The sequence below is a fragment of the Tamandua tetradactyla genome, chromosome 8, assembly GCF_023851605.1.
Source record: "Tamandua tetradactyla isolate mTamTet1 chromosome 8, mTamTet1.pri, whole genome shotgun sequence".
NCBI classification, from domain to species: domain Eukaryota; kingdom Metazoa; phylum Chordata; class Mammalia; order Pilosa; family Myrmecophagidae; genus Tamandua; species Tamandua tetradactyla.
The window spans coordinates 15,633,405-15,651,377 of NC_135334.1; the positions used below are offsets into that span (position 1 = coordinate 15,633,405).

General features: G+C 37.6%; 1 protein-coding gene across 1 annotated transcript; it reads right to left on the reverse strand.

Moving 5' to 3' along the window:
• Positions 1-12,800: 12,800 nt before the first annotated feature.
• LOC143643252 (olfactory receptor 10G7-like) lies at positions 12,801-13,736 on the reverse strand. The gene has a single exon (XM_077111998.1). The coding sequence runs from the start codon at positions 13,734-13,736 to the stop codon at positions 12,801-12,803; it is 936 nt and encodes a 311-aa protein (XP_076968113.1).
• Positions 13,737-17,973: the final 4,237 nt, after the last annotated feature.

The window sequence follows — 17,973 nt, forward strand, 5'->3', positions numbered from 1 at the left end:
ACGTTAAAATGCAGATATGCATGTTTATTTCTTTTCTAATTGGTAATATAATTTTGTCATCAACAGGAAGTTTATTCCATATATAATCCTGTATTAAATGTTAAATACCATCTACTCAAGAGTGTTTCTTTCATAGAATTTTCAAGGGATTTTAAATCACAATTAGATTTTTCATTTACAGTAAAATGGTTATATTCTGATCTATCAACTGATTTATGTGCAATCTTTATATTTAAATAAAAAATCTGATTGGATCTCAGATACATAGTATTGAGTTATTCATATCTCTAAATTGATAACATGCTTTTATGTTTATTTCTTGTGGACATGAACTTGGGAATTTACAGTCATGGGAATTCTGTACAACAATAGCAACACTTGTCGCTAAGTAAGAGGTTACTTATCAAAGACTGCACCTGTGAAACTGCCTTCTCTACTCTTTCTGTGGTTGTGTGTTTGATGATCCCAAAGTGGCAAACCCTCTTTCTTAGGTCATCTTCAGTTCTGTAAATGCTTCCATACTGAAAAAGTTATAAATTTCTGAACAAATGCCTGCTATCTCTCTAACCAGAACTGTTAAGATGAGCTCTGGCACTCATGTGTTCCTTTTAGTATCTGGGAATAACCACCACCTTGCAAGAGACTTGCATATTTCTTAGTTTGGTGAGTGGGCTCAAGAAGAAGTGAAGAGCAGATACTCTTCGCCTCCAGCACACACTCTGATCTTGAAGAGAGAGAGAGAGTTTTCCATCACCTTTACCAAAGAAGGTTTTTAACAAACAGAGTTTAGTTTAACCCTAGAATTATCTTCCATGGATGATGGGGTTGCCATGGGGTTGCCATGTATAAAACAGGTTCGCACTTCTCCATTACATGTTGAGTGATGTATATTCTTACAGGGAAAGAGACCAAGCTTGTGAGGAAATAAGGAACAAGAGCCTCGAGACCACGTTCGTCCTGGAGGGCATTCCCCACACCCCTGCGTGGAGTATCTGTTCCCTGTATACTTGAACAGATTCCCATCTTCAGCACAGAGAGGTGATATTCTAGATCCTTTTACTGTTGATGTTCATGGCTGGTCATGCAGTGCAGACAACTCCTTCTTTCACCATCTTAGCATCTTGGAAATTCAGCTACACTGAGCTACAATCTGACACGAGGCAAGAATGCCCCACATTATAGGCTGGGGGCACTGTGGTGTTTCCTATTTAAAAAAATAGAAATGAGTAGTTTAGTGATTGGAAAGCCTGTCTTCCATGCAGGAGACTGGGGTTTGATTCCCGGACAATGCACCCCCCCCCCAAAAAAAAAGAAAATATAATTAACTTATCATGGCATTTAAATATGTTTATTTTACAACTTGCAAAAGTAAAGCTCAGTAAAGACAAAACTTTAAAGACAAAATTCTTACTCAATAAGACCCTAAAAACTTAATGCATATTTATATAGCCAGTTGTGGGTATACACAGGTAACGGATGAAGCATTAGAATTGTATGAAAAAGAAAACAAATGTCTAGTCAAATATGTTTAAAGATCATTTTATGTTTTCTGCTATAATTTCCACATCTGTAAAAGAACCGCTCTCAAAATACTGTTGTGGATATTTAATGAGTTAATAGAAGTTAGGATGCCTTGAGTCATGATGCTTCATAGCAAATTCTTAATAAATGTTTATTGATTGAAACTTAAGACTACCACCCAGATAGCCTGATTCTGAGAATCTTTCTCTTCCCAAATTATTTCAATTATTACCCAGAATTTATGTGGTGGTTTTGAAATACAGAAATTTAAGCTGTCTTTAAATCATTGATATTAAATTACTGCAATACTTAACATTAAAATTTGACAGTGTAATTATTCTTTTGATTCACTATTCAGTAAATTAGGTATTATAATATTTACCTATTTTTAAGGATTTTATAATAAAATATGTAATATTATAATCATATGGAACTTAATCATTCCATTATAATTCAGATGGTAAAGCAGTAAATGTTTATTGAGCTTCTGTAGACATTTTAACAAGGATTATTCCTATTATCACAATTTTTGAGCATTTTCATTACTCGAAAAAATAAAAATAAGAGTAAAAGTAAAAATAAAATTGAAAAAGTACACTCAAACATCCTGTACCCTTACTTCTCCTATTATTTATTCATTTTTGTCTTGTTTTTTTTTACTCATCTGTCCATACACTAGATAAAGGGAGTGTCAGTCGCTAGGTTTTCACAATCATATAGTCACAACTTAAAAGCTCTATAGTTATTCAGTCATCTTCAAGAATCAAGGCTACTGGATTATAGTTCAACATTATTTGGTATTTCCCTCTAGCTACTCCAAATACATCAAAAACTGAAAAGAGATATCTATATACTGCCTGAGAATAACCTCCAAATGATCTCTTGTCTGTATTTGAAATCTCTCAGCAACTGAAACTTTATTTTGTTTAAATTCTCTTCCCCCTTTTGATCAGGAAGGATTTCTCACTCCCATGGTGCAAAGGCTCCCATATTGCTGTGGAGATTTACATCCCTGGAAGTTATGTCCCGTATAGGGGGAGAGGGCAGTGAGCTCACCTGTGGCATTGGCTCAGCGAGAAAGGTTGCATTTGAGAAACAAAAGAGGTTCTCGGGTGGTGACTCTTAGGCATAATCATAAGTAGGTTATTTTCTCCTTTGCAAGAATAAGTTTCATGAGGGCAAGACCCAAGATTAAGGGCCTGGCCCATCAAATTGGCAATCCCCAATGATTGCGAGAATATCAGATCTTCTCCAGGTGGGTAAGCTCAATAGTTCCATCTTTTCCCCCTGTACCTCAAGGGGACTTTGTGAGTATTTTTTAATTTTCTGCCCAGATTACTCTGGGATGGATCGGGGCATCCCACAACCTATACAAATCAATAAGCTCCCTATTTAAGCTTCTGTGCAATTATGGTGTTCGAATAAGATGACTTTATAAGCTAAATTAGATAGTGTTAGATTAAAGAAGGCTCAGAGACTAACTGACTACAGGTGAAAGATTTTATTCAGGCACCAGCAAGGTGGGGGTCTGAAGTCAGACTTCAGGTCACCAGGGAGAGCAATTAGAGAATCTTGATACCTGAGGGTCTGGGTGGAGTGAAAAGTTAAACACTGCCACAGTCATGCTGGCCTGAAACTGCCCAAGGGCAGATGCAGCTTCTGGAGGGTAGGTATAGGATCAATTATGGAACTGCTGTGTGGGAACACCTGTTAAGCTCTAGTCATATCATAGGGGTGGGGATCTTACCTAATATTCCAGCCTTTGATTATACACATTTAAAAAAGGAAAAAATGGATATAGAGAGACTATTGGGTCAGGCCAGGAAGGGAATGCAAGGAAAGAGGGCAAAATTGTTCATTCTGGCTGCTTCTTGCTGTTAGGACTTGACATGGTGGTTTTGGTTTTCATTCTCCCTGGCACTGAGGTAAAGGTGGGGGATTTTTTGGTTGGAGGCTGATATGGAACTTCTTGCAACAGAAGAATGCTTTCTACATGGCTTTGAGTAATATTGTGGACCGTAGACTGAATAAAATATGCTAGAGCTTGCATGCTGTAGGGTCCTGCAGATATTAAGGGAAGAAGAATTATTAGTTAGGTGAAGATCGGCAGGCTGAGTGAGGAGTCATTGCAAGCTTGTCACTGCTGGGGGAGTAACATGTCACCAACAGCCAGAATTGTTTGGACAATTCTGTAAATAAAGCTGGTTAAGAGTTTTAAGAGACAGGGCCTAAAAATGAGGAGGGATAGCTGGGCGTCGAAGCTTTAATTGCTTCAAAGCTGAAAAGGGGTGTTATCATTAAGGGGCAAAGAGATGATATGATGAAATGACTGCTGTTCTTGGAGGGTACTGTATCTCTGGGTTTCAGACCTTTTCTGGCACTAGAATAATCTGGAGGTTTTAAGTCTCTGAAAAACAAATTTAATAAGTAAAATTTTATAGAGCACAGGATATTTTTCAGAAAAACTGTTTGGAGTTTGCTATATTGTGGCAGTTTACAATGTCTGGCTACCATCAGAATGATCTCTCAACTCTATTTGAAATCTCTTAGCCAGTGAAACTCTATTTCTTTTTCCCCATTTGGTCAGTTAATCCAAAATGCCAGGGCCAGTTATGTCCCATGATGACAGGACTAGGCTTACACCCCTGGAGATCACGTTCCACAATGGGAGGGAGTTCAGAGTTTGGCAAAGCGAGACATCACATTTGAGCAACAGCAGATATTTTCTGGAGATGACTCTTAGGCATTAATCATAAGTAAATTCAGTTTGCTATTACAGAAATAAGTTTCATTAAGGCAAGCCTCAAAATTGGGGTGTTGGCTTATTAAATTGGGAGCCTCTTTTGCTTAAGAAAATATTAGGAATTCCCCAGGTGGGGAAGCTTAATAGTTTTATTTACTAAGTCCCTCAAGGGATTTTGCAAGCACTTTTTGATTTTCTGCCCCAAATACTCTGAAATGCATCATTGCATACCATTAATTTGTACAGAATATAAGATTTTATTCCTTATTCCAGGTTCCGTATCAAATAAAGCTGAGTTAGGTTGTTTAAATTAACTGACCTGACATATTAAATTAGATAGTATGCTACAAGAAACTTAAATTTTGGACAAAATAAATATTTTTCTTTTTATCTTACACGAAAGTTGAAGCTTTAAAGTACAGACAATATTATTCTTTACCCTGTGTTTTAGTTTGCTAACTGCTGGAATGCAATATACCAGAAACAGAATGGCTTTTGAAAAGGGGAATTTAATAAGTTGCTAGTTTACAGTTCTAAGGCCGAGACAATGTCCCACTTAAATCAAGTCTATAGAAATATGCAATCAAAGGCATCCGGAGAAAGATACCTTCCTTCAAAAAGGCCGATGAAGTTCCAGGTTTCTCTCTCAAGTGAGAAGGCACATGGCAAACACAGTCAGGGCTTCTCTCTCAGCTGAAAGGGCACATGGTGAACACGGTGTCATCTTTTAGCTTTCTCTCTTAACTTCCAGTTTCATGAAGCTCCCCGGAGGCCTTTTCCTTCTTCATCTCCAAAGGTCACTGGCTCGTGGACTCTCTGCTTCATGTTGCTGCAGCATTCTCTGCCCTCTCTGACTCTCCCTCATTCTCCATACTGTTTCCTCTTTTATAGAATTTCAGAAACTAATCAAGACTCACCCAAATGGGTGGAGACACACCTCTACCTAATCCAGTTTAACCACCACTCTTGATTAAATCACGTCTTCAGGGAGATGATTTAATTATAGTTTCAAACATACAATACTGATAGGGATTAGAAGAAACAGCTGCCTTTACGAAACAGGATGAGGATTAAAACATGGCTTTGCTAGGGTACATACATCATTTCAAACCAGCACACCCTGTATATTGATTTACCTTTGTCCCTGTATACTGATTTTCCTTAGTTTTAAACAGATCAGTTTCATCACATCTTTAATCAGAGTTTGATCTTTTCCAGTTGCAACTTTTAATAGTTGCTGCATAGACCTATGCTGACTTTCAGAGCTGGAGAACTAAATTTGAGTTTCAGGTGTCATATAGTCACTTAAAGTTCTAGAGAACTTCTAGGTTATAAGAAATAATACAGTAAAGCACTGTAGAATTTAAAGATAACAATGTTTATAATCTGAGCTTTTATTTTTATAGGCATTTTAAGTGAAGCTATTTTTAGAAATAAAAGCAGACAGTTGTTTATATTAATAAACCATGGCAGAGCTTTTGTTCTGTTTCAGTTTTACACATTTATCAGTGTTATTTTAATTAACAGATAAAATATAATGTGTGTGTGTATATATATATATATATAAAATGCCTTTTTTTAAATTTTTCTTTGTTATATACAGAGCTTTGACTTATATCTGACTTATAGAGAAGTATTAGAGCTAAGCAGTGCAACTGATGATTTGGCTTTTTCTATAATCTGTAGCTTCTTAAGAATAATTAAAACTATGACTAACAACACCATACTATTGCTGAACTTCATACAGATTAATATCAGGGTATCACATGGATAGTGAGGACATTGTCAGATTTTTATGAATTTTGTACACTCTAAATATATGAATAATATTATTTTACCTATACAAACTTAACCAGCAGTAGGATAGTAAATCTCTTTTAACCACTGTAGTACCTTTTAAACACTTCCTATTATGCAATAGGCTTAAACTATTTTAGTACCTTATTTATAGAAGGTGAGAGAATAAATTATCCATAACAGCATTTTTCCTCAACAGTGAGAATATTTATCTTCTGAAATAAAGGATGAGAAGGCTAAGGATATTAACAAGGACATTCTGATGTAAAATCTTTGTTTTCTAGTCAGAGTACTCAGATGATTAAGGAAAAAAAACACTTTTCTTTCTTTTCAAAGGCAAGCCCTTTAGCAGTTTTCTGCTGTTTTAGGGAAATTCCAGGGGCAGTTTCTTTTTAAGTCCAGGTTTGTTTACAGTAATTATAAAGTAAGGTTTCTGAATTTTGCTTTTCAGAGGGTTGTTGCTGTTTTTATTCTTTGGCCTCTTTTCAAAGATTTTTCTTATTTGCTATTACCATTTGGAGGTATAAGAATGTCCATTGAACAGATAGACAGACACAGATAGAAAGTTAGTTACAGAGAAATGGAGACAGAAATATTTCTGAGAGGGACAATAAATGATTGAATATATTATCTTAGCCTATTTGCAGAACAATTTTAAGTGTACTATCTTTAATTTTAATTGTAATGGTAGTATTTTCATGTTAAATAATTTTGAAACCAGATTATGTTAGAGAAATAAACTCTTTCTTTATAGACTTATAACTAAAATCTTTCTAATTTTTAATATAGCTTAAAGTTTCCCTTTTTAAAGAATTTCCATAATCAATAACCAATTAGAAACATTTGACCAATACAGATGCAAGAGCATACTAACAAATTATAACAGACATTTAACACTTATTTTATCTAAGTAGCACACCAATTAATAACTAGACTGAACACACAAGCTAACAAACAGGCATTATACACTTAGATTTTTCTAGGATTGGTTATAGGAGAAGTAACTGAAATTCTTCAATAAATTATGCTGGTGTTAGGTCCGAGTTATGAGGAATCCACACAGGACAGTGATTTATTGAAGGGAGAGAGCAGGTAGGAGCCTGAAAATGGCTCGCACCTGGGAAACTATCGAAAAGAAAGAAAATGGGTCTGGCTCCTTCTTCTTGGAACTGTATTTTAAAAGGAAAATTATGCTGGGGGGGTACCCACTAGATGGTGTGTCATCCCTTGATTGGATGGGGTTTGTTAACTTATGAGTTGATTGGTGGCTGCGGGCTCTGACACACAGTGCTCCTTTGATGTGTGGCTGCATGTGCTGACAAGGATTATCCAGTAGGCTTTATGGTGGGTGCAGCACTGGCATGTCTGGGGATCTCGTGGCCACATCTGGTTCTGCAAAAGAAGCTGAGGGGCCCCTGAGTCAAAAAGTCCCTTTTGTCTTTAAAGTTCTTTTTCTGAGATCTGACAGTGGGGTTAGTCGAGTATGAACCTAGATGCTGTTCAACTGAGAAGCGTTAGAAAGGGAAAAGGGAACCTGACAGTAGTTTTGGCTCAGGTAGGAGGGGCTGTGAAGGGAAAAGGAGGAGGAGAAGGGCCAAAGGAGGGCTGAGATTCTGCAGTGGGCTCTGGAGATGGGGAGAGTGGGGGGGGGGAAGAAGGAGTGTTATCTTCTGACTGTGTTTTAGCCCCAGCTGCAGGTCGGGAGGTGCTGCATGGGGAGGAGGGGGAGAGGAGTTAAGGAGAAGGTATTTGGGAGGATCAAAGGAGGAGTTGGAGGAGGTGACAGGAGGGATATAATAAGTGAAACAAGTTTGGTGGAGAAAGGGAGGGGCCCCTGTGTAAGCTAAAGGAGGTTTAGAGGGTGCTGAAGGAGCATAAGGGGGAGGGGGTGGCACATGGTCAGAAGAGGACTCAGTAGAGGGCTTTTCCACAAAGAACTTTTCTTATTTCTTGGGAGAAGGAAGATGAGAGGAGGGTGTTCACAGAAAAGCAAACTGATAGGTGGTACAGAATTGGCAGAAGGAAGGAAGGACAGTTACAGAGGAAAAAGGAAGCCTGAATGTAAGAAACCTCAGACCATTGGTCATTGCGCTGTATAAAGTCCCTAAGGTCTCGGATGACTTGGATATCAAAAGTACCATATTTAGATCACTGGCTGTTATTGTTTATTGTGGCCAAATTGATGTGGAGTAAAAAATGAGTTTCTTGGTGAGATATTGCCCCTGGGATAGAGAGTTTTAAGATTAGGGAGGAGGCATCCTAAAGGGGTGTCCTTGAGAGGAACAGAATGAGTGCTGCCCATGATGGATGGAGGGATGAGTCTTAGAGATCTGAGTGGACAGAAGATAGACTAAGGAGAAACTGAGGCACTTGCTCTTACTTGACTTAGAAACTGTCAAGAGGGCATCCCTGCGTTGAGAGTTTAAAGTCCCAGGGAGTATGTGGAGTGGATGGAAGGGTCTTACAATCTCACTCACTCCTAGGGGCCTAGACCCCCTAGTACAACTCTCACCCAGCACTGGAATTTTGAGATGCATTGTCCTGGACACAGAAAAAGAGAATGCCAAAGAGAAAAGAGATGAGTGTTTTCCTTACCCTGAGATATTTAACAGACCTCTAGAGAGATCCTAAAACTCACCCAGCCACAGAATTAGTGTCTGGTGTTTGCTTGGCTGGCAATGGTGAGTGGAGGCTCCCCACTGATCAGATTGTCTCAAAGAAGCCTTCCCAGTTTTTGTCACCAAAATGTTACATTTAAAGAAGTCTCAGAGACAAACTGACCACAGGTGAAGGAATTTATTCAGGCCCCGTCAAGGTGGGGGTCTGAAGTCAGACTTCACCTGCCAGGGAGAGCAATTAGAGAATTTTTATACCTGAGGGTCTGGGAAGGGTGAAAAGTTAAACACAGCTGCAGTCAGACAGGCCTGAATTGCCTAAAGGCAGATGCAACAGACAGAGAATGGTTGAAGGATCAATTTTGGAACTGCTGCAAGGGCAGCTGAAGGACCAAGTATGGAATAATCATTATGGAACTGCTGTGTGGGAATATCTGTTAAGGGCTAGTGACATCGTGGGGCAAGGGGTTCTTACCTAAGTGTACTACTGAAAATGTAAAATTTGCACCAAATAAACATCCCTTTCTTTGGTCTCACACAGAAGTTGAGGTTTTAAAATACAATCAATATCATCCTTTACCCTTTAGTCTGATTTACCTTAGTCCTACCTGGGTCAGCTTCATTCATATGGCTAACTGAAGAATGATCACTTTTTCAGTGTTTTTAACAGCTGCTGTATGGGGTAATACTGACTTTCATAGCTGCAGAACTTTAGCTATGAATCTTAGGTATCACACAAATACCCTAAATTCCAGGAAATGACCAGGTTATACACAAAGAACTCAGCATCTCAGAATTTAAAAGTCACAGTTACAACTCCAGAATAGATGTGACTGCTGTAAGAGCTTACAATCTAGGAACCTTTACAATAGGCCTTCACTTGATAATTTATGCTCTCAGATTCTAACTGAGTTTGCACATTATAGTTAGCCCAAATTAGTGATTTTTATTTTTGTTTCTGGCTTATTTCATTAAATATACAGTCCTCAAGGTTCATTCACCTAGTTGCATGCCTCACAACTTCATTCCTTCTTGCAGCCATTCAGTAGGGCATTGTATGTATGCTCCACAGTTGCCCCTTCCAATCCTCTGTTGATGTAGCCTTACGTCACCTCCATCTATTGCAAATCAGGAACACTGACACCATAAACACCATTGTGCAAATGTCCATTCCTGTCCCACTCTCATTTCCTTCAAGTGTACACCTAACTACAGGCTTGCAATATTACATGGCAACCCCACCCCTAGTTTCTTGTGGAGCCACCATACTACCCTCCAGAGGGGCCACACCTCTCTACTTCCCTACCAGCAGTGAAGAGTTACATCTCTCTCCATATTTTCTCAGCACTTTTATCTCTCTGCCCATTTTTAAAAAGTTTTCATCACACATCATACAATCCAACCTAAGTAAAAAATCATGGTTCCAGTATAATCTCATAATCATATCTTCACCAACACAATCTATATGAGGATATTTCCATTTCTTCTGCAAAGAATCGCATGACCTTCCCCCATATAATAAGCTTCCCCCCAAGCTTACTGACATTTAACTTTGGCATATTGCCTTTGTTACATTTTGTGGAAGCATATTACAAGGTGACTGTTAATTATAGACACAAGTACGAATTGATTATATTTTTCCTGCATACCATCTCATTTTCAACACCTTGCAATGTTGACATTAATTTGTTCTTCCTCATGCAAAAAACTTCTTATATTTCAACATTTAATTTAAGCATCGCTAAGTTATATGATCCCGGTCTTTATACTCTATCTTTCCTTCTGGTGTCATACGTGTCCCCACCTCCCTCAAACATGCTCACACTCAGCTTCGTTCTGTGCACTTATAATATTATGCTGCCATCAGAGCGTATTGTGCTATGCATTTTTTGATCTTTACAATCAGTCTTTTGAACATTCTGAACTTCTTCAGCATCAAATGCCCAATCTTTACCCTCTTTCTATCTACTGATAACCTCGGTTCTCAACTTTAACTCTCAAAGTTTACTCATTAATGTTAGATGATATTAGTGAGACCGTACAGTATTTTCCTTTTGTTGGCTAATATCGCTCAGCATAATGTCCTCAAGGTTCATGCTCAATAATTCATGACTCTATATTTTAGTCTCTAAGGTTATTTGCTTATTTTTTATATCTAACATTTGCCCCTTGTTTACTACAAAAATAATTCTAAGGTTGCTGAAAAGAACAACTTTGCATTTATGATAAGAAATCAGGAGCTGTATAAATACAGAAGAAAAGTGGAAATAATTATATCATTGACTAAAACAGTTATTATAGCCCATAAATGGGCAGATCTTTACTTCTGAAAATCTTGAAAACCAAAGTAAAAAAATAAATTGAGGGCAGGCCACAGTGGCTCAGTGGCAGAGCTCTTACCTGCCATGCCAGAGACCCAGGTTCGATTCCCTGTGCCTGCCCGTGCAAAAACAAACAAACAAAAAATACATAAATAAATAAATTGAGTTATACAGTTTTTATTATAAGTGCAAATAAAATCATTCTCACTGGATGTGCAATGATAGAATCCTCGCCTGCCATACAGGAGACCAGCATGCACTTCACAAACAAACAAATGAAATACCAACCAAATAACAATTCAACAAACAGTGCTGCAATAATGGGTACTCACATGGAAAAAGAATGAAATGTGTCCCCTGCCACACAGCATAAAAAAAAATTCTTCCTAAGACTCAAGCATACTTTTGGTCTAGTGCTTTCTAACATAAAATTTCTGCATAAAATATTTATATAATGGGTTGTGAATATTAAGACTTCTTAAATATAGAAGTTTTTAAAAAAGAAAAATGCTTTTAATAGAGCTTTGATTGAAATTGCACAAAATAAACTGGATAGCAATTTTGGAAAATATTTTATAGTGAGTAACACTAATAACCAACTTCTCTAGTGATTTGTTTGGTAATAGATAAAGAAAGAATATTAGACTGTTCATTTTAAATTTTCATCATCATATGGATGCTTTTATCAGGATTCTTATAAGAATCATACAGTTAAAAATTTCATTAATTTTTCCATTGAACATTAATATTGGGTAATTGAAATGGTCCTTTGAAGTATAATGTTGATGATGATAATTTAATTTTATTATAAATGAAAATAAAAGTTGCAAGTGTGAAGAGGATGTGTAGAAATAGGAAGACTCAATCACTGCTGGTGGAAATGTAAAATGGTGTAGCCACTGTGGAAGACAGTTTGACAGTTCCTCAGAAAGTTAAGTACAGAATTACCATATGACCCAGTAATCCCACTTCTAAGTAGATACCCCAAACAATCGAAAGCAGAGACTCAAACAATATGTTCACCTTAATGTTTATAGTGGCATTATTCAAAGTGCCAAAAGATGGAAGTCACCCACATGTCCATCAATCTATGAATGGATAAACAAAATATAGCATATACATGCAATGGAATATTATTCTGCTGCAAAAAGGAATGAAGTTCTGATACAAGGAACAGCATGGATACACCCTGAAGACAAGTTGAGTGAAATAAGCCAGACACAAAAGGACAGCTATTATATAATTTATCCAGATGAAAGAATTAGAAAAAGTAAACTCGCAGAGTCAGAAACTGAAATATAGGTTACCAGGAGCCAGGATACCAGGTAGGAAATGTTTAAATTGTACAGAGTTTCCATTTGGGAAGAAGGAAAAGTTTTGGTAACGGAGTGTGGTGATGGTAGCGTGCTATTGTGAACATAATCAATAGCACCGAAATACATACTTGAATATGATTAAATAGAGAAATTTTGAGTTGTGTATATGGTACTAGAATGAAATTAAAAAAAAAATTCTTGGGACTGTACAACACAAATCATGAATCCTAAGATTTTTTTTTATCAATGATAAAATGCTCTTTTTTTCAATTGCAACAAATGTACCATGATAATCCAAGATATAAACAAAGAGTGGTATATAGTTATTGTATTTTTTGCATGATTTTTCTGTAAGCCAACAACTTCTCTAAAACATTTTTTGTAAATTAACATTGGATAATTGAAATGCTTCTTCAAAGTACATCATTCAGTTGGTGATTCAATGTGATCATAAATAAAAAAATTAGTTATATCTGGCCTTTCTGGACTATTTATTCTGGGTGAATACTGACCCAGTTTTCAGCTTAAGTAGAGCTTTTCTGACATCCTTGTTCCTCAGGGTGTACACAACAGGGTTCAGAAGAGGAGTCAGTACAGTGTAGAAAACTGCCACAACCCCGTCCACACCATCCTGGGAGCCTGGCCTCAAGTAGATGAAAACAGCAGGACCAAAGAAGCACAGGACCACGATGCAGTGGGAGGCGCAGGTCTGCCAGGCTCTGCGCCTCCCCTCCGAGGTGCGGATCTTCAGGATGCAGCGGCCAATGCACGCATAGGACAGCGCTATCAGGAGAAAGCAGCCCGAGGCCACCACCCCGACGTTGACAAAGATCACCATCTCGTTGGCTGAGGTGTCCGCACAGGCCAGTTTGAGGATGGGCGGAGCGTCGCAGAAGTAATGCTGGATGTGGTGGGGCCCGCAGTAGGGCAAGCGGAACGTCAGGGCCGTCTGCAGAGCCGAGTGCAGGGCGCCGCTGAGCCAGGTGCTGGCGGCCAGGACGGCGCAGGCTCTCCCGCTCATCAGGCCGGCGTACCTGAGCGGGTGGCTGATGGCCAGGTAGCGGTCATAGGCCATGACGGTGTAGAGGAAACACTCGGTGCTCCCCAGGAACTGGAAGGCATAGAGCTGCGCGGCGCAGCTGCCAAAGGAGATGGCTCCGCCCGCTGGGGAGACGAAGGTCATGAGCATTTTGGGCACAGTGACAGTGGAGAACCACATGTCGATGAAGGACAGGTTGGCCAGGAAGTAGTACATGGGGGTGTGGAGGTGGGACGCCACCCTGATGAGCAGCAGGATGAGGAGGTTCCCCACCACGGTGAGCACGTACACCACCAGGAAGATTCCCAGGAGGGCGGTGCTCGACGCGGGGGCGTGGGGAATGCCCGCCAGGACAAATGCGGTCACGAGGCTCGCGTTCCTCATTTCTTTTCCTAAACGGCCCTGTCTCTCAAGAAAGGAAAGCATATCCAGCGTCTACCCGGAATACAGTGCATATGAATTGTGCAAACACATTTTCTTTGATGGCAAACACAAGGGTTTAATTGGCTTTTATGTTTTATATAGCCCTGTTGTAGTCAACGTGCGGCTTTGAAAAGGAATGGTCGCTTATTCCCGTAAGGCAGAAAGAGTGCATTTTGTATTCAGTTTTCTGTAGGGTTTGGAAAGCTCTTTGTCCAGAGCAGAGGTGTAAAGGCAGGATTCCAGTAATATTCCCGCATTCCTTGGAGCATGCTGAGTGACACTGCCTGCCCCTCCTTTCATATGTTCTACCCTGGACCATACTCCCTAGTCATACTTGAAATTTGACACTAAATTAACGTTATAGTAGGCAAAGTAACAATCACATTCCTCAACTCCTTTCTCCTGTGTTTGTTTGTACTATTTCCTTATCAAGGATTTTAAGCAATCATTCTCCCTCTAAACCATGATCAAGTCACCTCACTATATATAAAAATATATATATATATATATTTTTTTCAGACACCCAAGAAGAATTAGAACTGCTGGAAGAGGATTAGACTGTATCTCTAAGTGCTAGAACTGGATTTGTTATAAAACAAAAACGTACTTCTAAAAATAGAGAAAAATATGGGGTATGAATAATTTTTAATTGTTTCTCTGATTCTTGTTATTCATGAGCTCAGGCTCTTTCAGAGTAGACTGGATATTCCTCAAATTATCCAAAATTATCTACTTCAAAGAGCAAAGTAATAGCAAGGCATGAAGAAAGGAAGAAAACTCTGCCTAGAGAACTAGATGTCTCGGATAGAAAAGGAGCATTTCTTCACTAATCTAAGATGCTTCTGCTCTAAGGAGTCACATAAGCAAGTATGTTTCCATATGTTCCAAACCAGAGTCATAATGCTAAGTAAGGTTTATGGAGAAATTATTTTGTTAATTTGAGGTTTTGTAATGTTTTGAATCCATGACTAAGGTGATCTAAAGCCAAAGCTCAAGAAAAATAAAGAAAAAACAACCTATGACTATAAATACATTGTAATCATCCAAATGTGCACAATAATGAAAAAATGCTGCGGTTTTGCCAATTTTTATTACTTACCAATCTTAAAGTTGGTTTTTGGATAGTAAGGCAGAATTAAAAGTTTAAGGAAACTCAGTCTTTGATGAGTAGTATAGTTCTTTTGTCTTATAGAGATGAAACTACAAGAAGATCAAGCTGTAGAAATAAGCTTTTCTTAAATAGCAGAGTTTAAAATTGGTTTGATGTCTCAGGAGATACTGCCTTGGCCCCAGGGTCCTCAAGGATGAAGAGCAAAACATTGTGATCAAAATTCAGAAATTTTTCCAAATGTACCTTATATAGTCATTCCAGCATTTGATGACCCATTTTCTATGTGGCATTTTATTCAGCCAAAACTAATTTCTGAAGTAAATAACTCTGGGTATAAAAATTCCTAATGGAGACATAATTTAGTTTTTTTTTTTTTTTTTTTTATTTTCTCCCTCTAAATTTGAAGATAGAAAATATAACTTTCATCCCTGATGGGAAAATCCTCTGGTGGGGCTCATAATCTCTTTGTTAAATCTTTAGCCCTGGTGATTATGGCTAGTCAAAAACAGAGCTCTGCATCTTCTGTCCTCTAGGGAAAATCAGAGTTTTATTCCTCCCAGATCAAACATCTCCCTAATTAAGCATCTTCCTTCTGGGGCTCAGCAGAAGTACTATTCAACTTCCTAGCCCAGAATGAATGTTGCCTTACCTTCCCTGGTTCAGAGATTCTCTGTCCTGTTCAGAGACTGCCTTGTGTCTTCTGCCTTCTAGGCTTGGAACATATTTAGATTCTATTTAAAATTTAATTAATGCAACTGATGAGAAGGAAAGTACACTTTATCCAGAGTTAATGGATGTGTTAGATATTGGGAAGAAGTGTTTTGAAAACAAGAAAAAAAACTGGTCTGCAGCGACAGAAATCCAAAGCACTGTTGATCTTGCAGAAGGAAAAGCAGCAGCTTCGCTGGCCTTTTGTGCTAGCAGAAATGCTCTCACCTGCATGTGGTAGATTTTGCAGAATTGAAGCTCCCCTAATAAATATTTCTCTCTATTAACTTATGATATTACACAATTTTCTCACATGGGTTTATTAATATAGGATAAGCCATCTTTAATGTAATTGATGTAAAATAACAATGCCATCTTTGAAGCTATTTCAATAATTATTTATAGTTTAGCTCCACTTATTTCAAAATCTCTTTATGGAATGAATGCTATTAATTTTGTGAATTTAGATTTCTATCCAATTTCTTTTATATAACGTTTATGAAAACTATCAACTTCCATTTGCTTCTCTTGGATTGTATAGTTATGAACTTATACTATTTTCAGAAATTGCCAATTTTATCTTTTTTCCAAAAGTAAATTGGACCTGATCTGCTAGTGAAGCTGTTCTCCAACATCTATTCTTCCAAAATTGTTTTTGATATTCAAAGTCCTTTTATGGTTCCATATGGACTTTTAAAATAGCTTGTCAAATCTACAAAAGAGCATTCTGGGACTTTGACTAGAATTCTATAGATGAGTTTGGGGACAATTAATATTTTAACAATATTGAGTTCACCTTCAATATCCTTTTAATTTCTCCCATCTTGTGGTAGTGTTCAGATCCTGCACATTTTTTTGTTCACATTTATTAGTTTCCTATTTTTTGCTGCTATTGTAATGGTTTTATTTTTCTTCAATTTGTAATTATTCATGGTTTGTATGTAGGAACACAATTGTTTTGTCTTTGTTTTATTTGTTTATTTTTCGTATATTGGTCTTACATTCTGTAACCTACATGGTTTTTGTAGCTTTTTTAGAGATTCATTTTCTATATAGGTGATAATGTTGTCTGTGAATATAGGCAGTTTATTTCTTCCTTTCCAATTTGGATGCATTTAATTTCTTTCTCTTGCCTTATTGCACTGAATGAGTCTTCTAGTATAATATTGAAAAGGTGGAGTAACATCGAAAATCCTGGTCTTATTCCTGATCTTAGGGGCGTAATCCTTGAATCTCTCACAATTAAGTATTATGTTAACTGGTTTTCAGATTTTTAAATTCTCTTCAACTTCCTAATTAGCTGTGAGTTTTTGACTTTTGTTTTTTTTTTTGTTTTTATCTAGGAGAGTGGTTAGAGTTTGTCAAATAACGTTTTCTGCATCTATGAAATGAGCATGTGGCTTTCATTTTCAGCTTGGTGATGAATTATGCTGATTGAGCTGCACCGATTAAACCAAATTTGCATTCCAGGAATAAACCATATATATTTTTTTTGTATGCTGTATGGCAGGATCACATTTCATTCTTTTTCCATATGAATATCCTGTTATTGCAGCAGCATTCATTGAATTTTTTGTTTGTTTGTTTTTGTTGGTTTCTTTGTTTGTGAAGCATATGGGCAATCAACCTGGGTCTCCAGCATGGCAAGTGAGAATTCTACCCCTGAACTACCCTCGCACCCCCTAAACCATAACTTTGGCTTCAAGGAGTGAAAAAGTTTTTTATTTATCTTTTATTTATTTTATTCTTTTCTATGGATTCAATTTTCTACCTGGTTTAATTTTACTTCTGTCTAAATGACCTTCCTTCAACATTTATTGTAATCCAGGTCTGTTCTTTACAAAATCTTCCAAATTTTATTTTCCTTAATTAATTTTGCCTTCATTTTAGAAGGATATGTTTATGAAATATAGAAATCTTGGTTGACATTTTAATTTCAACTTTTTAAACGTGGCGTTCTGTTGTCTTCTGTCTTGCATAGTTTGATGAGAATTTTGCATTCCTTCTTACCTTTGTTCTGTATTTAATGTGTCTGTTATCAGGCTGCTTTTAAGATATTTTTCTCTTTCTCAGTAGTTTTCAGCAATTCTATTTTGATACGACTTGGTGTGGTTCTCTTTCTTTTATCCTGCCTGTGGTTTGTTCCGCATTTTTGAGTCTTTTGGTTTGTCTTTGTCAACAAAACCTTTGTTTGCATGGACAGGCACCGGGAATCGAACCCGGGTCTCCAGCCTGGCAAGCAAGAACTCTGCCTGCTGAGCCATTGTGGCCAGCCCTGTCCACAAATTTTGAAAATATTTGGTCATCCTTTCTTTAAATATTTATTCTGCCTTTCTTTCTGAGATCATAGCTCTGTGATATAGTTTGAACTGATTTTTG